The sequence below is a fragment of the Delphinapterus leucas genome, chromosome 8 (genome assembly GCF_059928025.1).
Source record: "Delphinapterus leucas isolate spDelLeu-1000000601 "Yukka" chromosome 8, BTC_Dleu_Yukka2, whole genome shotgun sequence".
In the NCBI taxonomy this organism is placed as follows: domain Eukaryota; kingdom Metazoa; phylum Chordata; class Mammalia; order Artiodactyla; family Monodontidae; genus Delphinapterus; species Delphinapterus leucas.
In genome coordinates this window covers 101,595,249-101,616,885 of record NC_143136.1, presented here as the reverse complement: position 1 = coordinate 101,616,885, position 21,637 = coordinate 101,595,249, and the positions used below count along the sequence as shown (strand labels likewise).

At 45.3% G+C, this 21,637-nt stretch overlaps 1 protein-coding gene across 7 annotated transcripts in view; it reads right to left on the bottom strand.

The window, feature by feature from the left end:
• Positions 1 to 21,286, bottom strand: part of MARCO (macrophage receptor with collagenous structure) — a 32,400-nt gene extending 11,114 nt beyond the window's left edge. Inside the window, exons 1-8 of one of the 7 annotated variants that reach the window (XM_022590629.2) lie at positions 21,116 to 21,280; positions 8,713 to 8,814; positions 7,671 to 7,823; positions 6,249 to 6,323; positions 1,298 to 1,396; positions 1,156 to 1,191; positions 563 to 661; positions 407 to 469 (exon numbers count right to left, since the gene is read on the bottom strand). In XM_022590629.2, the coding sequence (XP_022446337.1) occupies positions 407 to 469; positions 563 to 661; positions 1,156 to 1,191; positions 1,298 to 1,396; positions 6,249 to 6,323; positions 7,671 to 7,823; positions 8,713 to 8,814; positions 21,116 to 21,224 (736 nt within the window). In that variant the 5' untranslated portion in view covers positions 21,225 to 21,280. Of the gene's footprint in view, positions 1 to 406; positions 470 to 562; positions 662 to 1,155; positions 1,192 to 1,297; positions 1,397 to 6,248; positions 6,324 to 7,670; positions 7,824 to 8,712; positions 8,815 to 21,115 lie in introns of all 7 variants that reach the window. The other 6 variants (XM_022590630.2, XM_089916898.1, XM_022590633.2 and 3 more) reach the window with 6 other exon arrangements.
• Positions 21,287 to 21,637: the final 351 nt, after the last annotated feature.

The following is a 21,637-nucleotide window of genomic DNA, read 5'->3' as shown; positions in this document are numbered from 1 at the left end:
TGTGCAAGAAGGGTTTCTCGACAGCTGTTGTCCAAATCCAGAGCCCTGACCCTTGGGACCCCACCACAGGTCAGTGGGAGAGAGAGGGCATTACGAGGACCCCTGGAATGCAGGCCAGGCGACAGTGCGGCCGAGGCGTCCCCTGCTCTCCTCTTTGATGGTGGAGGTTTGGTCATGGCATTCAAAGCCTCTCAGGGACTCTGGGCAGAGAAAAACAGCCCCAGGGCCTTGGACTCAAAGGGTTCCGGCAGAAGAAAATGCCCTTTTTAATCCAGGTGCGTCAGGGGCCAGAACACAGGAGACCCTCTGCCTGCTTCTGGTGGACCTGCTGGGAGGCAGTCTTCCTCTCTGTCCATCCTTGACACCCAGCAACTCCACCTGCCCGCCTACCCACGCCCTCTGTTACCTGTGTCCCCCTTGCTTCCTTTCACACCTTTGGCTCCTGGACTCCCGGGCCTCCCTGATGGTCCTGGACAACAGATACCATGGAGGGTGTAAGGTCTGGGATGGGTGGATCTTCAGACATCACTCCCCACGCCCACCACGGGACCCAGGACCTCACCTATTGGCCCAGTGGGACCAGCGCTGCCAGGCTCACCCTTGGCACCCGGGGATCCCGCAGCTCCTGGAAAGCCTGGAAGACCCTTGGCTCCGGGTTGTCCTGAAAGTTAAGTCATGAATGAAAGGCTGGGAGTGGTTGGCAGAGGGCCTGGCTGACTACCCCTTCAACACACCTCTTCTCTGCATGGCACATGCATCTCTTAACACCTCATATGTTCCCTGGGCAGCTTAAACTCTAGGAGCCTTGAACTAGCCCTATTAGTGGGAGGAAAATTACAGTCTCAGCAATTTATTAATTTTTTCCATTCACTGCTGCAGAATTTGAGGTTTATGGACTTACTAGGAACTCTGGGTGTGAGCATCCTGCTTCATACCCCTGGGTGGCAGGGTGGAATGAAGCTCTAAAAAAGAATATCAGTTAGGCCTGCCCTCCAAAGCTGCTCTGTTCCTCTTAGGACAGGCCAGGTTTTACAAAACTCCACAGGCTCTGGGTTAACACTACAATGAAATAAGACATAGTAGAGTCAGGTCCTGAACTTGACTTTGCCCAGGGACGGCGGTAGCTGGAATGATGCCGATTCCCACAACTCTTACCTTGATCTCCTTTGAGTCCAGGAATTCCAGCCACGCCTAAAATACAGAAGGACTTTTAAGGATTTTTTTCCCCTCTTGCTCAGCCCGCCGGACAAAAAGGGAATACCCACAGGACAACAGACCTGACTGTGCAGACTCCTACCTGGGGAACCGGGCATCCCTGAGTCACCTTTAAGCCCCCGGGCTCCAGGGGGTCCCATGACCCCCATGTCTCCTTTCATGCCTATGTCTCCCTTTCTTCCTGAAAAACCAAGGGATTGTGGCCAGACATGGGAGGAGGGCAAACCCAGCTGCCACGTCCATCTCTGACACATCCTGTCCCACCCAAATTCCAAACTCAGACTCCTTGAACTCCTACTGGGTGCCCAGAAGTGGAAGATACAATGGCTACCCGCAAGGAGCACACCACCTTGCCCAGAGGCCAGACATAAACTCATGAAAAATGGATGAGGTGACCTGGCCTGGCTGATACGCAGCAGAAGGTCCCAGAAGCTGGGCTCTCAGGGCCCTGTTTAGTGACCTGGTCCCTGGAGGAGGGACCACAGCCCAGGCTCATCCAGCACTGCCTGGTTTATTTCAGTGTGTGAATTTGGGGAATTACTGTTTCAAACTTCCCAAACTGAAATCCGAATATTCCATAAAGCAGATCCCAAGTGCTGAGAACAGAAGCTTTGAGGCACTGCTGGAGAGGGGAACATTGCAGCGGCACTTATCCCCGTAGCGGTTCAGAGCCTGGCTTTCCTGGTGGCCAAGGTTTCAGAGTTCCCACCTGTCATCAGCATTCCGGGCTCGCCCCAGTCTCTCCTCTCCTGGTTCTCCGTGTCTCCCTCTCCTTTCTGCCACTGCTCAGCGCATATCAATCGAGGGAGGCTCCTCCCTAGGCAGGGCTCGGCAACCCCTGCCCAAACCTGCCAGCCTCCCCGCACAGGGCCTGCTCATCCGGACCCACTGGCTTAGGAAGCCAGCCAGGTCCCACCATCAGCAGAGTTCCACCCCAAGCACCTCCCTCAGGGGCTGGGACCAGCTTGTCGGGATGGAATTTGGTTAAAGGGCTCCATTCCATTATTTTCATGATTTCAGAGCTGGAGAGGACTCAGAAGGGGGCCAGCCTCCTCTCTAGTGATTTAAGAAAAGTAGACAAAGTGGTCTGGAGCGGAGGGAAAGAAGCAACTGTCATACAGAACTCTCTGGGTCTAAGGTTTGAGTGACATTAGTTGCAAGTCTTGGGAATTAGCTTCTTTGAGGCGGTTTGGATACTTGAAGAATAATTATTCCTTGATGGAAGACAAAAGAGCCATAAAGAACATGTTTACAATTGAAGTCCCTTACAACAGACTCAGGTGCAAACAGCAAACAAGTTTTTGGTCATTCAGAGCATCCACGTGAGTGGAAGGGCCAAATGGCACTCCTTTTTTTTTTTTAACATCTTTATTGCGGTATAATTCCTTTACAATGGTGTGTTAGTTTCTGCTTTATAACAAAGTGAATCAGTTATACATATACATATGTTCCCACATCTCTTCCCTCTTGCGTCTCCCTCCCTCCCACCCTCCTATCCCACCCCTCCAGGCGGTCACAAAGCACAGAGCCGATCTCCCTGTGCTATGCGGCTGCTTCCCACTAGCTATCTGTTTTACGTTTGGTAGTGTATATATGTCCATGCCTCTCTCTCGCTTTGTCACAGCTCCCCCTTCCCCCTCCCCATATCCTCAAGTCCGTTCTCCAGTAGGTCTGTGTCTATTCCTGTCTTACCCCTAGGTCTTTCATGACAAATGGCACTTCTTAAACAAGGCTAGGAATTATTTCCCTGGAGGAATTTGTTGGTGCCCTATGGCTCTGGGCCAGCCAGGGCCATCACGCTAAGGCAATTGTGTGGCTCTATGAGGTTTCTTTCTTTCTTTTTCTTATTTTTTGGCTGCCCCACGCGGCTTGCGAGATCTTAGTTCCCTGACCGGGGACTGAACGCAGGCCTTCTGCAGTGAGAGCACGGAGTCCTAACCACTGGACCGCCAGAGGATTCCCTGTATGAGGTTTCTTGAGGCTGGTCTGGGCCTGAGTCTGTATTGCTATGACTTCCGTGTCTCTCTCAAAAGTTACAACCTTGGGAAGCAAAGTAGTACCGGTGAAAGGACCAGGGTCTGGAGGCGCCTGAGGAATCACAGCTGCGTCTGATTTCAGAACCTGCCCGTCATCACAGCTAAAGACGGAGTGAGGGAAATAGATGTGTCCCCTGGAACCTCATCAATGTGGCTTTACCCATCTGCTGGGGCAAAGAGCAGAAAACCTCAGTACCGCTGGGGCGGGTCCCACTTGGTCTGCTAGCCCCGTCCGCTGAGAGTGGATTGGGCAAGCAGCGGGTAAGAGAGATCTGGTGACCTTGGGAAAAGAAATTTGGGAAGAGGAGGGGTAGGTTAGAGTCCTGATTTCTGAAGAAGTGAAACTGATCATTTCCCCTCGCCAGCCACATTGCTTCCAGGCCTGAGTCTGGGCGTGGCAGTGGGTGAGAGTGGGATGGGAAGCAGTGTGGCTCAGACTCCACAGGCAAAAGCCTGGCTGTCATCCCCTCTCTGGGGGTGGCAGGGTCACCTTGAGAAAGTCTGGGCCATAGAGAAATGCGGAGGGCCACCTTTGGAATCATCCTCACAGGTCAACTGTCCAACCACCTGCCTGGTGCAAGGATCCCCCTTCAGTCCCACCAAGAAAAATTCTGCAGCCCCTGTTCCCCACACCCCCCATCTGCCCGTTTCATCGTGCGGCAGCCCAAGTCTTAACTATTTGTTCCTCCCTTACCTCAGCATAATTGGTTCTCCAGAAACCTTTGCCCGTTGGCCTCCATTCTTCTGTGGGGTACCACTGAGAGCAAGTCTATTTTCTCTTCCACAGGAACCTCTCTAATACTGGAGGATGGCTGACACATCCCTATAAGGGCTCTCTCTTCCCGATGGCAAGCACCCTCCGTTTCTTCTAATGTAAATATTTCCTACATGCCAGGTACAGCATCACGATCTTCTGTCTTATATTCCTGTTGTAATCAATCCTCATTGAAGGTTGCTATTGTTATCCCCCTTTTGCAGGTGAGTAAATTGAGGCTCGGAGAGGTTACACAGCTAGAGCTGTATTAGAACCCAGATCTGTCTGATCTTAGAACTGAAGTCCTTCCCTTTCCACTTTACAGGATCACTAACACTACCTACCACGTAGCAGAGTTTGAACACATGATCTCCAACCCTTATAGCTGTCCTGCAAAGCATGTATAATTTAATTATTATTATTTTAATGTAATTGCCATTCTTTGCTGAAAGGAAGAGGTTAAACCTCAACAGGCTGAGTAACGTGTCTAGTTACACAGGTGAGCAGGGATGGCGACCAAGCCTACGGGTTCCACAGCCTCATTCCCCTGCTGCGCCCAGAGCCACCCTGAGGGTGGTCTCTTGGGAGGCCAAGAGACCAGGAGCACACGAAGGTGCTCAGTCACAGCCAGAGCGCTCGGGCCGTGCTTCTCAGAGCCTGTCCCCTACATGTCCAGGGTCAGAACCCTCCATGATCTCTAAAACACAGACCTGCATTTTTAGCAAGCACCTCAAATGGTTCTTATCCATGACCCGTAGCTTGAGAAGCACTACTCTAGAGAGAGCACTGGCCATCAAGGGAAGATTCTAGATGCTTAAAGTCCTCCTTCTGGAATCAGCCCCTTAGCTCTCACTGCCAGTGGTCTCCCCTCCTTCCCCAGGCCCACCTCAGGCCCCATTTCGGTCCCTCACCTTCTCCTCTGAGCTCCCAGCACTGCCTGCGTCCCCACTGGCCACACGTTGTACCTGGCAGGAAATTCTTCCCCCCTCTCACTTTGCTCTTAGCTTTCCCATTCCTGTCCTTTGCTCACCGGGACAAAAGGGACCACAGCTGTGCCCCTGGGATGCCTGGTGACCCACCACCCTCTGAGTGACCCTGCCCCACTCTGGCTCTGAAGGTTGAGTGAGCGTGTGTGAGTTTGTGGCTGGGCGGTGAGTGCGTGTGTGGGCATGTATGCATGTGAGTGTATGTGCACATGTGAGCACGTGCATGAGTATGCTGGTGCATGTGTGATTGTGTTGCATAAATGTGTGTGCACATGTGTGTGTGAGCCCGTGGGTGTTCGAGTGCCTGTGTGTGTCCCTAAACTCTCCTTCTACTCATCCTCCCCCTGAAAAGCTCCCCGGAAAAACCCTGCTGGTGACCTAGAACACTAGGTTGTTTGGGATTCCCCCTTCTCTTAAAGTCCTTCCAAAAAATTAGTTACTCAAAAATGAGTTTCCCTTTATCAAGTTTCCCTTCTGTAACTGGTGGTGTTTTTCATTCTGTCTCAGTGACCTGGAGGCTGAGAGGCTCTTGGTTTGTTTATTTCCCCCTTTCTTGCAAATCCTCTCATTTTGCTTTTTCCTCCAGTAACGTTTGTCTTTGCACCTTTACAACTCAGCAGCCTCAACCCCTCCAGGGACTGGAGGTTTGAGAGTCTAAGTGAAGAGCAGAGCGGACTGCAACAGTGATGGAGGCCCCCTCCCCCCGGGGGCAGCCAAGCCATCACATTCTCTGACCCAGCTATGCCGTGGCCATTTGTAAGGCAGCTGGGCAGGTTAAGGCCACAACCTAAAAGGGAGAGACAATCATGTGCTTTGAATCGTTATTTTAACCTCCTAGTAACCCTCTGAGGCACTCTTGTCCCCATTTTACAGACAAAGAAACTGAGACTCAGAAAGGTAAGGGAATGCTTCCGAAGTCACAGAGCCAGTCTATGGTGAAGGCAGATGCGTCAGACTCTGGAGTCTGGACCAAAGAGCTTAACTCTTCCCGGTGAGGCTCACAGGCTTGTACTCTGAGCACCAAGGAGGGGCTTGGAGTGTCCACACCCCTCCAGCCACACCTAGGCGTCTTCCCCGGGATGCAGGTACTTCCCAGTAACCCAGCCCATCTAGGGTCTCACTTCAGGTGACCTCCCTCACATACAGACCCCACCGGGTGTTCAGACTCTGGGGATGGCATGTGTGCCTGCGGTCCCCTGCAGCTGCTCCGAGACAGCCTTCTGTGCACGCTGGAGCACACACCCAGCCCCTGCTCACCTGCCTCTCCCTTGATTCCTGGTGGACCTTGGGGTCCTGGGGGGCCTGGAAAGGAGAAGGAATTCAGAACGTAGCCTGCACAAAGGAGGAGAGAAAGGATTATGGGATCTATAGACAGAAGCAGGTTTCTGCAGCTCCATCTCGTCCGGGGCCCCCTTCTCCGCTGGTGGCCCTGGCAGACGGGGGAGGCCAGGGCCCCTTTGGACCTGGAAGACTTGAGGAGAAGGGGCAGAGGCACCAATGCCCCAACTAACAAGGGGGCGTGACAATGCCACTCACACCATCATTCACTTAACGAGTGTCACTGAGCACCGAGGACCAGCCAAACTGTGTGGAAGGAACACAAGACAAGACAGAGCTCCTTCCTCCAAGGAGCTCCTGGCCCAACAAGCAAAACACAGCCGTGCAGATGACGACTCCCGAGGGAGGCTGAGCCAGACAGACCTGAGTTCGAGCGGCAGCAGTGCCACTTAAGCTGGGTGACCCTGGGCACATCCTCTCATTGTTTGGAGCATCAGCTTTCTCATCAGTGAAATGGGGTTCATATACCAGTTATGCAGGGCTGTCCTGAGGCCGCCACGTGGAGACCAGCACGGAAAGCACACCCGTGCTCTGATAAATGGTACCCATCACCGCTGCCACTTACGTCAGATCTCTCCCTTGCCAGGGCTGCTCTGTGGACCAGAGCCTCCCAAAGACTCGGGTGGCCGGGACAGGGCTCCTTGTCTTGCCTTGGTCCATTCTGGTTGCTATAACAACACACCACAGACCGGGGTGGGAGGACCTTAAACATCAGAAATTCACTTCTCCCACTTCTGGAGGCTGGAAGCCCAAGATCAGGGGACGGCCTGGCTGGGTTCTGGGGAAGGTCTTCTGTGCTGCAGACTGCAGCCTCTCGCTATGTCCTCACATGGTGGGAGGAACCAGGGCTCTCTCCTCTATAAGGACAGGCCCGCTGTCCTCTCCCCTCGAACGTCCAGACACTGGCCAGACTGGCTTGGTGCCCACTGTTACTCTCTCCAGCCACAGACCAGTATTAGTTTGCTGCTTGGGAGTGGTCCTGGAAATCGCCCTGGGCTCTGTCCTGCACACTCTGGATCAGTCTGAGGGCTCCGTGACTCAGACCCGGCCTTTGGCTGGTTGCTGCAGACCTTGGTCCTTGGAGATCACACTCGTCTGGACAGCATCCTTGGTTCCTAGGTCCCTGACCCCACTGTCTCCCGGAGAGCTGTCTGCAGCCACCCAGGGTGCATGTAACTTCATGCCCTCCCCATACGGCCTTCATCCCCTGTCTTGGCCTCCACACTCTCATACGAGGCCAGAGAACGGGATTCAGGTCCAAAGGCTCCTTGGTCTGCACACGAGACGCTCCCCCTTTCCCGTCCTCTCTGGGGAGTCCCAGCCCAGGGGGGAGGGGCCCACCTGGGATCCGAGTAAAGTTGTCCACCAGTCGTAGTAGGTGCTCCTGTCTGGTGCGGACGCGGATGAGCTGGGCCTGCAGGAGATGCTCGGGGACCAGTGTTTGATTGTTGTAGGGCATCTCCAGGGCCCGGAGCCGCTTCTGCAGATTCAGAACTGGACACCCCACCGCCATGCCTGCAGCATCCTTTTAGGGACTTCATTAAACTCCTAGGCACTGGAGCATAACCCTGACATTCTGTGTCACACGTGCATAACTCTGCGTCCTGAACAGGTAAGCACGTGTTTAGTGTACCGTGAGGACCTGGAGTGAGCACACAGAACTTTGTATCTTGCATGTGTGCGCTCCACACTCAGATATGACGTTACACGTCCACAGAACGTACCTACACCCTGTATAACCACTGCGCCCACGAATAACCTGCATGCAGTTAGGAGCTTTGTGCATGTTTGGACGTGAAAGCGTGGCCGCTAATATGCTGACCTGGCCTAATCGTGTGTAACTTTCATATGCGTGTGACATGTGTTCATGACAACTGGCCACACGGCATTCTTGAGGGACTTCACTATGTGCTGATGGAATTGCTTCACGACCTCAGCATTTGGGTTGGGAGCACTTTGAAAGTCCAATCACGCTAAAACGAAACACTCTGACCAACAAAGCTACTTCCCATTCAGAGGCAGGGAGTCCTCGATGTGAGAGGCACGAGGCACATCCTTGTGAGATCACTGCATCTTTCACTGCTTCAGACACACAGAGCCTCACACATGTGGTCCCTCTCTCTCTACCTCCCTCCCTCCCTCTTGCGCTCTCTCTCTCTCTCTCTCACACACACACACACACACACACACACACACACACATGCAACACACACTCCCCTTTCTGCTTCCCCCTCTTCTCCCTCCACCATGCAGACCACCCAGGGACTGAGAACTCTCTCCCAGCAGATAGGCAGCAGTGGCCCCAAGGGCTCTCCTGTGCCTTGTGTCGGGCCGGGCCACACTGTCACCCCAGGAGGGACCAGACAGGACCCAGATGCTTTACCTTGCACCACCAGCAGCCCAGCACCTGCGGTGAGCAGAATCAGGTAGATGAACAGCAAGACCGTGAAGCAGTTTATCCCATTTCTCTTCTTGGGCTTTGGATCTGAAACACACCCCGGGCAGACGGCTGCTGCTGCAGAGGGCAGAGAGCAGGGGCCCCCGTTCTGTGCCCGAATCCCCTCTGTATGAGCAGGGCGCTGCCCATGAGGTCCTACGAGGGGAAAGACACAAAGGCCCACGACCCCCAGATCATCTTCCCCTTGATTCTCCTTGCCACAAGGCAAGAAGTGCCATTGTCAGCCCCTCATTTATGTGGCCGGGCAAAAAACCCCTGTGCACACATCCTTAGCTGGAAGAGCGCAGTCCTGTCAGCCTTTCTCACCGTCGAAGGCCCAGCACGGAACCTGCCACAGGGGTCACTCAATAGATGTACATCGGAGAAATTGATGAATTAGCATATTTCAATTTCAAAATTCTGGGAGGGGGATGATTGTTCCTGTTTTACAAACAATGAGTGGGGTTTGGAACAGTCGAGAAAACCTGTTAGGTTATAAGACAAGAGCTGGAAATCATGTCTAGGCCTTTGTTTTCTTTTTAATTACAAAGGTAAAACGTGCTTAATATAATTCATCAAACAATATGGAGAGCATTTCAAGGATTAATAATCTTATAATTAATCCCCTGAGGTCCTAACCTGCTGAGGTAAGCTTTGTTAGCATTCTGGGTTGTGGCCTTCCTTCCATCTCCCCTTCCTCTCAGAAACTTACAAACTCACATCCTCCTAGATAGACTTGTTTTTTTTTTTTCCTTTTAATTTTACTCTAATGACATCATGTTATAATTACATATTACAGTACATATCAATTATAGCACATGAGCTTTCTGCAGTGAAGGAGTTTTCCATGGACTTCCCTCTAGTTTTCTCAGTAGAGAGAGATTTAACTGTTCTCTTTAATAGTTGCCTCGTATTCCTTGAAGACACGTAGTTATGCTCAGTCTAGCACGGGGTGGTCCCCCCACCCCCATGCACCCCTGGAGTCTAGGCCCACACAGCAGCCTGAGTGACTTCTCCAACACACAACCTGCTCCAGTCACTCCCTTGCCCTCAGCCCTTCAGCTCACTGCCCTCAGGACAAACAGCTCCCCCTGCTGGTTCATGTAGCCTGGCCTCCAACCAGCTCTCCTATGGCCACACCTCCATACCTCACCTCCCCGCTGACACTGACCAATGGTCAGGCCAGACCACTGTGGTTACACCCTTGTGACTTCAGGCAGAGTATCTCCTCTGAATACCCAACCTCCCTCCCTTCTTTCTGCATAACTAATTCGTACTCATCCTTTGGGAGCACAGTAGATCTTTTCCTGCTCCAAGGTAGATTCTCAGACTCCCCTCGGCTGGGTGGGACCTCACTCTGCTTCCCCACATCACTGTATTTTCATCCACTGTGGCCCTGAGCACCTGAACTGTATATATGTTTCAGTATCCTCCATATGGCCTGGAAGTTTCTTAGGCTGTGTTCCAGCACCAACATGGTGTGCTGGAAAGATGGTGACGGGCTAGATGAATGGATGAATGAGTGGTTTGGGTGCTGAACTTGTACAGAGTTGAACATTTTGAAGTGTTGGGAGAGCATCAGGATGCAACTTAGGACCTCAGGTGTCCATATAGTCATGATGGTGAAGATGGATAACATACAGAGGAAGCCTCACATTTAATAGAAGATGGTGGATGGTGAATACTATCTCATAGACAGCAACCAAACATGATGAAACATAGCATGCGATGGGAATAGAAAGATAAATTATGCTTCAGAGACACAGGTACCATAGAGGTCAGAGGTGGAGGTGAAGGCCAGCATGGAAGATAAAGATATTTTCAAATTACATGGTAGGACCATGGTGCAAGGCATTTGAGTAAGGATGATGAGAGGAAAAACAGACATGGTAGTGTGATGGGAGTAGTTCAAGCCCAGAATGCTTTTTAATTCAGAGCTATCACCTGGCCTAGAGGCAAGGTATTTTAGAAACTGGGAACTTCAAATCTGTGAGCTTTGTCTAACTCACTCTATACAAAGCAGAGGATCTGATAAATTCTTTACCCTTATGTTGATCATTTCATCTCTTAGTGGTTAGAATAAACTGTCAAGGAAATACCTACCCTCATTTGGGGTTGACCAATGAGCAAGAGTTGCTTGAGATGAGAGAATGAAAATTAAAAAAAAAAAAAAAAAAGCTTCAGGTAAATAAGAATGAGCTTACCTGGAGTAAACTATGGTTATTCTGGGTAGAGATTTTAGGGAAACGGGTTTTAGAAATTTGACAGCTCTATTGTCTGACGCACAGTGAAAATATGGCTCCAGAGAGAAATAAAATTTCAATTCTATAAAAGAGCTCAGTGAAGAAAAAAGACTGCACACAAATTTTAGGGTTCCCAGGCCTTCCATCTCCCAACCCCTCACCAAGTGGCAGAATATGGCTTGGTAGGTGTACTTCTCTCCTACTGTAACACTAGTGGAAATCAAGTGGGAGCCCCTCTCCCCACATTCCCAGCACTGAGCTACTGGTGAGGCCCAGGGAAGTGGTCTCTGCCCTGTGGGTTTGAGGTCTCCCACCCTCTCCTTAGTAGCACTGGGCAATGTAGAGCAGTGTCTTCTGCCCTGCAGGCAGCACAAGCAAGGGGCAAGAACACCAATAGCACAGGGAACAAAACAGACTAGAATAGCATGGTCAGGGCTCTGAAAATTAAATTGTGATTGGAACCATAGACCACAAAATGAACCAGAATCTACCTAATAAATCTAAATACTTTATGTAAGAAACCTAAACCTAAAATCATTGAGATGACACAAATATTGGAATTATTCAGTAAGGATTTTAAAGCAGCCATCACAAAAATGCTTTAATGAATAATTACAAATAAAACTTTTTTTAAAATGTCACAAAATAGAAGATATATAAAAGAACCAAATGGAAATTGTATAATTTCAAAACACACAAAAAATTTTTTTAATGTCACCACATTGGCTCAATAGTGTAATAAATACGATAAAGGAAAGAATCACTAATTCTTTCAGTGACTGATAGATAGATAGAACTAAATGATAGAACAATAGAAATTGCCCAATCTGAAAAACAGAGAAAATCATCAACAAAAACAACAACAAATAAACAGAGCCTATGAGACAGGTGGATCAATAAAAAAGAAAAAAAAACCCACATAATACTTATATCATTGAAGTCCCAGAAAAAGTGTGAAGCTGAAAAAATAATCAGAGAAATAATGGTAGCTGAAAATTTCTCAAATTTGGGGAAAGACATAAACCTACAGATCCAAGAAGTTGGGCAAATCCCAAACATGGTACATTCAAAGAAATCCATACCAAGACACATAGGCAAAAATCTGAAAAATCTAGACATAAAGAAAATTTAACATCTGAAGAAAAAGAAAAAAATTTTGAAAGCAGCCAGAGAAAAATGGCACATTACCTATAAAGTGATACTAATTTGGAATATCAGCAGATTTTTCATCTGAAACCATGGAGGTCAGCTAGGAGTGGCACAATATTTTTTGTGTGATGAAAGAAATGAATTGTCAACTATGAATGCATGCTTTAGCAAGGTATGGGAAATAGAGATTCTCAGATGAAGGAAAACTAATAGAAGTTATTGCTAGTAAACCTACATTTAAAGAATGGCTAAAGGAAGTTCTTCAAATAGAATGTTAATGATAGTAAGAGAAGGCTTGGCACTTCCGAAAGGAAGAACAAGAAAAAGGAAAGAAGAATGGGTAAAATACAGGGCTATATATTCGACCATACTTCTCCTCATGATTTTAAAAAATCACATTCGATGGTTGAAACAAAAATTATGATGCTGTCTGATGTGGTTCTCAGTGTATGCAGAGGAAATACCTCAGGCAATTCATTTTAAAAAGTGAAGATAATAAAAGGACATAAATGGAAATAAGATTTCTACACTTTACTCAAAGTGATAAAATGTTGATACCAGTAGACTGTGATATGTTATGTATGTATATTGTAATGCCCAGAGGAACCACTAAATAAACTATTCAAAGAGATGCACCACAAAAATCTTATAAATAATTAAAAATAGAATTCAAAAAATGTGCTCAAGTAACCCATAGGAAGGTAAGAAAAGAGAAACAGATGAATGGGAAACAGAAGAAACAGAGAAAATACAAAATAGGATGGCAGATTTAAGCCTAACATACCTATAATTACTTTCATGTAAATAGTCTAAATATACCAAGTAAAGGGTAGAAATTGGCAAAGTGAATGGAAAAGCATGACCCAATTATAAGCTGTCTATAAGAAACCAAACAATAGAGCTTCTATTCACATGAAACAGAACTGATACAACTAAAAGGAGAAATGGACAAATCCCAATTATAATTGGGGACATTAATACCCCATTCTCAGCAATTGATAGAAAATCAGCAAAGGTATAGAAGAACTACACACCACCACCAACCAACAGGATCTAATTAACATTTATAGAATACTCCATGCAACAACAGAAGAATACACATTCTTTCCATGCATACATGGAATATTTACTAAGACCATATCCTGGGTCATAAAACAAACCTCAACAAAATGTAAAAGAAATTAAATTTTACAGATGTTCTCTGACAATAATGGAATAAAAATAGAAATTAATAACATACAGACAGAAAAATGTCCAAACACTTGGAAATTTTTTTTAAACTTCTAAATAATGCATGGGTCATAGAGAAAGTCTCAAAGAAAAAAAAATTTTAAACAGAACTGAATGAAAGTGGAAATACAACATACCAAATTATGGGCTACATCTAAAGCAGCACTGGAAGGGAAATTTACAGCACTAAAATCTTACATTACAAATGAGGAAAGATCTCAAATCAGTAAACTAAGTTCTTACCTCAAGAAACCAGGAAAGAAGAGTAAAATAACCCTAAACAACCAGGAAAAAAAGGAAATAATAAACACCAGAGCAGAAATCAATGAGACTTAAAATAAGGATACAAAAGAGAAAATAAAAAACAAAAATCTGGTTCTTTAGTGGCATAGACATATATACACTACCAAACGTAAAATAGATAGCTAGTGGGAAGCAGCCGCATAGCACAGGGAGATCAGCTCGGTGCTTTGTGACCACCTAGAGGGGTGGGATAGGGAGGGTGGGAGGGAGGGAGATGCAAGAGGGAAGAGATATGGGAACATATGTATATGTATAACTGATTTATTTTGTTATAAAGCAGAAACTAACACACCATTGTAAAGTAATTATACTCCAATAAAGATGTAAAAAAGAATCCGGTTCTTTGAATAAAATCAATAAAATTTATAAAGCTCTAGCAAGACGGACAAAGATAAAAAGAAAGAAGACACAAATCACCAATATCAATAATAAAACAGGGTATATCACCACAGATGCTGCAGCCATTAAAAACAAAATAAGAAAATACTACCACTAACTATGCTCACAACTTAGAAGAAACGAAACAGTTCCTCAAAAATCACATACTACAAACACTCAACCAAGATGAAACAGATAATATAAATATCTATGCCCCTTAAATAAATTTAATTCGTAATTTAAAATCTCCTATAAAAGAAATATCCACGTCCAGATGATTTTATTGAAATATCCTAACAAACCTTTAAAAAAAGAATTAGCATCAAATTCAAACAATCTCTTATGGATAACAGAAGAGTAGAGGACACTTCCTAACTCATTTTATATGATAAGTATTACCCTAATATGGAAACCAGACAAAGGCAGTACAAAAAGAAAACTAGAGATCAATATTTCTCATGAAATTTGATACAAAAATTCTCAACAAAATAGCAGTAAACCATATCAAACAATGCATCAAAAGGATTTACAGGGGCTTCCCTGGTGGCGCAGTGGTTGAGAGCCTGCCTGCCAATGCAGGGGACACAGGTTCGAGCCCTGGTCTGGGAGGAACCCACATGCTGCGGAGCAACTGTGAGCCACAAATACTGAGCCTGCATGTCTGGAGCCGTGCTTCGCAATGAGAAGCCACGACAGTGAGAGGCCCGTGCACCACGATGAAGAGTGGCCCCCGCTCGTCGCAACTGGAGAAAGCTCTCACACAGAAACGAAGACCCAACACAGCCAAAAGTAAATACGTAAATAAATAAATTTATTTAAAAAAAAAAAGGATTTACATACCATGACTAAATGGGATTTCCAGGTATACAAGACTGATTCAATATTAGAAAATCAATGTAATCCACATATCAATAGGCTAAAGAAGAAAAATCATATAATCATATAGTTGATGCAGGAAAAGCACTTAACAAAATCTAATTCATAATAACTTGTCATAATTATCACTCTCGTAATAACAAATTTATAATAAACCTGTCAGCAAACTAAAAAAGAAGAGAACATCCTCAAGTTAAAAAAAAAAAAAAAGAGAATCAACAAGCTATCTAAAGCTTACAGTCAGTCTTAATGGCGAGACAGAAAACTTTCCTCCTTAGGTTGGGAACAAGGCAAGGATGTCTTTCTCACTCTCTTTTTCTGTATACAACTGGAAAACAAGTGCAAATCGAAATTTAAAACACAATGGTGGGACACATTGGCGCAGTGGTTAAGAATCTGCCTGCCAATGCAGGGGGACATGAGTTTGAACCCTGGTCTGGGAAGATCTCACATGCCGTGGAGCAACTAAGCCCGTGCACCGCAACTACTGAGCCTGCACTCTAGAGCCCGCGAGCCACAACTACTGAGCCAGCGTGCCACAAATGCTGAAGCCCTTGAGCCAAGAACCCGTGCTCCACAATGAAGAGTAGTCCCCCCTCACCGCAACTAGAGACAGCCCACGTGCAGCAACGAAGACCCAACGCAGCCAAAAATATATAAATCAAATACATAAATTTATATTTAAAAATGGCATTTACAATTGCTCCAAAGAAAATGAAATATTTAGATATTAAATTTAACAAAATGTATACAGGATCTGTATACTGAAAGTTACAAAATCCTCATTAAAAAAAAAAAGACCTAAATAAATGCAGAAATATACCATGTTCACAGATTGTAAGACTGAACATAAAGATGGAAAGATATCAATTTTCAAACTGATCTAGAGGTGTAATATAATTCCTACAAAATCCCAGCAAGTTTTTCAATGGTATAAATTTATACCAAAATTTATATGGAAAGGCACAAGCCCCAGAATAGCTAAAATCATCTTGAAAAAGAATAACTTGTGAGAAATAATGTTACCTGATGTTTAGAGTTACAATAAATCTACATGATCAAGACAGTGTGGTATTGGTGCAGGGATAAACACGCAGATTAATGGGACAGAATAAAGAACACAGAAATAGACTCACACAAGTATGCCCAACTGATTTTTGACAAAGATGCAAAAGTAATTTACTGGAGGAAGAAGAGACTGTTCAGCAGATGGTGTTGAAGCAATTGGACATCCATAAGCAAAACACACAAACCTTGACCTAAACTTTACATCTTATTAAAAAATCAACACAAAATGAACCACGATATTGTAATGTAAAACTGTAAAACTCTTAGAATTAAGCATAGGAGAAATCTTTGGGACCCAGTGCTAAGTGAAAAGTTCTCAGACTCGACACCAAAAGCACAATCCATAAAAGGAAAAATCAATGAATTGGACCTCAATGGAATGAAATACTTTCGCTTTGCAAAAGACTTTGTTAAGAGGATGAAATGACAAATTACAGACTGAGAGAGAATATTTACAAATTATGTATCTGGCAAAGGACTTGTATCTTGAGTATATAAAGAATTCTCAAAATGTTTAGTTTTAGTTTAGATTAGTCAAAAAACAAACAATCCAATTAAAACGCTGGCAAAAGGCATGAAGAGACATTTCACTGAGGAGGGTTTACAAACAGCAAATGAACACATGAAAAGATATTAGCTATTAGGAACGTCATTAGCTATTAGGAAAATACAAATTAAGATTACAATGATGTATCACTATCACGTGTCTATCCAAATGGCTAAAATAAAAATAGTAATAATATCAATTGCTGGCAAGGATTGTGAAAGAGTTGTCCACTGCTGGTGGGAATGTAAAACGGTGCATCCACACTGGAAGAACAGATCAGCTGCTTCTTGTGATACTAAACATATATTTAGAGTCCAGCCATTGTACTTTCGGGCATTTATCCCAGGGAAATGAAAACTTGTGCTTGCACAAAAACTTTTATGTAAATGGTCATAGCAGGTTTATTTGTAAGAGCCCAAAACTGGAAAAACAACCTAAATGTCTTTCAATGGGTGAACGGTTAAACCAACTGTGTACATTCATATCATAGAATAATACTCATTAATAATACTCATTAATAAAAGAACCAACTACTGATACATACAACAATTTGGATGGATCTCAAGGGAATTATGCTATGTGAAAAAAAGCCAGTCTTTAAAAAGTTACATGCTGCGTAATTCTATTTATATAACTTTCTTTAAATAGCAAAATTATAGAAAGGAGGAGCTGATTAGTGGTTGCTGGGGGATAGTGATGGCTGTGCGGGGAGAGAGGGTATGTGCGTCTATGAAAAAGTATCATGTGGGAGATTTTTGTGGTGATGGAACTGATCCATATCTTGATTTTGGTGGTGGTTACACAAGTATACACATCTGATAAAATTGTAGAGAACTACATTCACACACACGAATGAGTGCGTGTAAAACTAAAGAAATCTAAATAAGCTCTGGGGGTTGTACCAATATCGGTTTCCTGGTTGTCATATTGTACTAGAGCTATGCAAGATGTTATCACTGGGGGAAAATGGGTCAAGGTCACAAAGACTTCCCTGTACATTTGTTTTTTGCAACTTTCGATTGCAAAATTTTACAATTATTTCACACAAAAAAAGTGAAGAAACACCTCTGGGTAAAGTCAGATTTTTACAATTTACAATTATTTAACAATAAAAAGTGAAAAAACACCTCTGGGTAAAGTCAGATTTTTAAAAAATTCTAAGAACAAGTGACATGACAAAAAATAAAGTCAGAACAATGACATGAAATGAAAGAAGTCATATCAGCAAGGCTGACCCTGCATAGACTCCAGGGTTAAGGTTTGTTAGGAGAATATTTAAAATTAACTTCAGAGCAGGAAGAAGGGACAGCTAGGTCCAATGTTGGGGCCAATGCTTAGTGTTAATTAAAACAAACAACAAAAAACCCCATAACTTTCTTTCATAATTTGTATTTTTGGGGGTCTTCTCTGTCAGGAAGGATGTTCTTCAGATAGAAATTGATGGGAAGAAATATTATGAAGAAATGTGTGAGACCTGAAATAGTTGAGGGCTTTGGGTGAGAGGGCCAGATTACATTCCACAGACGGGCAAGAGGTTGCCAATGTGGTAACAGAACTTGAGAAACCAGACACATCAGGAGACTGACAGGAAGACCTGAGCCAGACAAATGCTCATATTTTCAAGAAGGTGAAAGGAGCTCATCCCAGAAAGATACGGTCCACAGGGACAAATGTGAATTCTCTCGTTCAGGCTCAAATGCTCCATTGTTGAAGGGGAGAGGGGCTGATACTGGTTCATAAGGGAAGACCTGGGGTTTTGTTGGACTTTCAGGGCAGCAAGAGCCAGCAGTCTGTGGCGCCTCTTCAGAAAACTAAAGCAATCTTCAGCCTACAGAGAGCTAGGTAGGTAGATAGATAGATAGATAGGCAGATAGATGAATAGATAGATAGACAGGTAAACGAGGCTGGAGCCATTTAGTGCTAAAGTAAGTAGTTTTTTCATCTCAGTAAAGCCCTGAGGGGGTAACTGTGTTACAGAGCCTCACAGTGAGTGCTGTCCACGATGGCACTCATCTAGTAAGTTCCATATGTTCTTTGTATGAGGAGGTAGAAGTTGTGAATGCATTTAGGAAAGTGTTCCATCCAAACTGGAGCGATTTTGGTCTGGGGTTAGATTTTTACTTCGTGGTATCTATAACCCCAGTCAGAAATCTGGGATTCACCCTTGACCCTTGTATCATCCTCACTTATCTTGTCCCCCCACTATAGTCCTACTGATTTGACTTTTTAAAAAAATATATGTATTTATTTATTTGGCTGCACCAGGTCTTAGTTGCAGCACGTGGGAACTTCGTTGCTGCATGTGGGATCTTGGTTGTGGCATGTGGGACCTAGTTCCCTGGCCTGGGATTGAACCCAGGCCCCCTGCATTGGAAGCATGGAATCTTAGCCACTGGACCACCAGGGAGGTCCCTGATTTGACTTCTAAAATTTCTCCAGAGCATTCTCTTTTCCTTCCACACACCCACTGCCTCACATCATCTCTTGCTGCCAAGCTCGTCTCTGTCCTCAGGGTTACTCTTTCCAACTCGTCCCCCATCTATGAGGGTGAGTAACCTCAAGTGCAGATCACTGCCTCTCAGCCCAACTTCAGTCTCTTCAAAGCTCCCCTCTGCCCTTGCCACTTACAAATTGGCACCTGCCATCTACCTCTACAAGGATTAAATCAGGAGCCACTGCAGCGGCTGACCTTCAACCACCCCTGAAAGGAGTTCAGGGTGGAGATCAGGAATGAGGCTCTCTGCGCTCTGGGAAAAACTGGCAGAGCAGGTCTTCAGAGAGTTAGATATTTTCAGGAGAAGATTTTATGAGTCCAATCCTTGCATCTCCTCGTATTTAGAAAAGCGCTAAAATCATTAGCAGTGACATCTGCTCCTTTTGACTAGCAACGAGCCTCTGCCAACATGTGTGCTTGACTGCACATCCTCCCTTCACTAAAGTCATATATAACACTGCCCTTCCCCCCTGCCTCTTTGGAGCAGTTTCTCAGAGCTATCTGAAATGTTGTCTCCTGGGCTAGAGTCCTCATTTTGTCCCAAATAAAACCTAACTCACATCTCTCACATTGTGCTTTTTCTTTTTTCTTCAGTAGACACCCTCAGGATAAAGTCCAAATTAATTGGTCCTAGTCTCAATCCCCACTGAGCTCCCCCACCCGATTTTGACCCAACAATATGGAGCTATTTGTATTTTTTCTGAATATTCCTTGGGAAGGTGTCATAAACAGGTTGTGCCCTACCCCGGCTCCAGCCTCCATCTCCTTTCTCTAACGAATCCTTGCTATCCCATTAAACTTTAGAAGAGGTCTCAGCTCTGCCCTCCAGGGTCCCACATCAGCTTAGATCTGTCCATAAAGTCCTGTGTAAATCTCAGTGACAGCCAGTAATGAACTGTATAGAAATGGGTTATGAATAGGCTCTCTCTGCCACCTTCCATCCAACATGACTGTGGGCTCCCTGGGGCCAGAGGCCGGGTTGATCCATGTCTATTTTCTCAGTGCTGAGTGCAGTGTCCAGCATGGAGTAGGTGCCAAATCTGTTTGATCACCTGACTTTGCTTGAACATTTTTAGTATCTTAAGAAGGCATGTGTCCAGAACACTGCCTTCTCCAAAGTTCTGAATAACCAACAATTATTAAAGTCATTTGCACTCCTGCCTTCTCTGTTACCCCACTGTGAACACCTAAAGGCAGAACGCTGGACCCTTAATCTTTGTACCCCCATAATTCCAGCCACTGACCTGAACAAACAGACCCTGGGCGAGAGGGACAGTCAGGTCAGGGGACAGAGCTGCAGTTGTTCCTGCACATACAGTCTCCAGAAGAGAGAGTGGGAGTGGGAAAGACTGATCAACTTGGAAGACAATTCCAAGAGGATATTCTGAAATGGGAAATCAGAGATCTCCTGTGGAAAGCACTCACCAGTGACTTTGAATGCTACAAATTCTAGAAGATTTAAAAAAATGCATCACCTGTGTAACACTGAAGGAGAAAATAAAACAACAGTTGACTGAATTTTTAAAATCTGAGTTTAATCTAAGACAGACTAATTATGAAGCTGTAACATACCCTAGCCCATACCAAATGGAGAACACACTCCCCGAGGAACACATGAATTTTCACAGAAAACATCTTAAAGAATTTTAACAGAATTGCATTAAATAAATATGACACTTGGCTTCAGTTTTGTGGAACTTTTTCATCCCTCTTGTTTTGCATTGTCCTTTCATCACACACGTCACAAACATAATCTGTGTGTCAGAATGAGACACTAATAAAAAGGAGGGACATATAATAAGCATTAGCATTAATTGAAGGGAAAATATTTAAATACAGTTTAAAGGAGTCACGAAGCTAAAAAAATCCCTGTATGCTAAAGACACAGCATCTATTACTAGCATTATACAAATTTCCAATGGAAGCATGGAGGTATTCCAGAAATGTATTATTGACTCTCTAAGGTGCAGACCTAGACTTTCAATGGACTTGTCTATTCTTATGCCGCCAAGAGAAAGACTACATCACAGGCAATGTCATTACTGGGGACTAGTACTTTACCATTAAGTTCAAAGGTCTCCATTGTAGACAGCATGGTTTGGTCCAGAGTCGTTCTTTCTCTGGCGCTAGCTGAGAGCTCTTTCTCCTTGAGAATTTCCTCATTTTCCATTGCTAAGTTTTATAGATGGCCAAAGTCCTGGAGCCAGCAGAAATGCTCCCCACAAGAGGAACCACTCGGGGAAAGATTGTTCCCTTTTAACTACTGCTGCTACTGGTGGAGCACACAGCACTTCCCTTGGCTCTGATTTCTGAATTTGCAAAATGTTTCCTGACATGATCAGGCTTAGGTATTTCTCAAACACGGGCTATTCACATGTGGAGCTCCTGCTTATTGCAGCTGCTTGTTAAAGGGGGTGTGGGGAGTTGGGACACAAGTCACAGGTCCTTGAACCCACTCCTTGCTCCCAGGCCCCTGAGAGCAGAGCCGATGACCCCCCGCACTTTCTCCATCTGTCCAGGCCCTGCCATCATCCCAGACCCGGTTTATTGTCGTGGGACCTCTCCAACCCACAGTGAAACCTG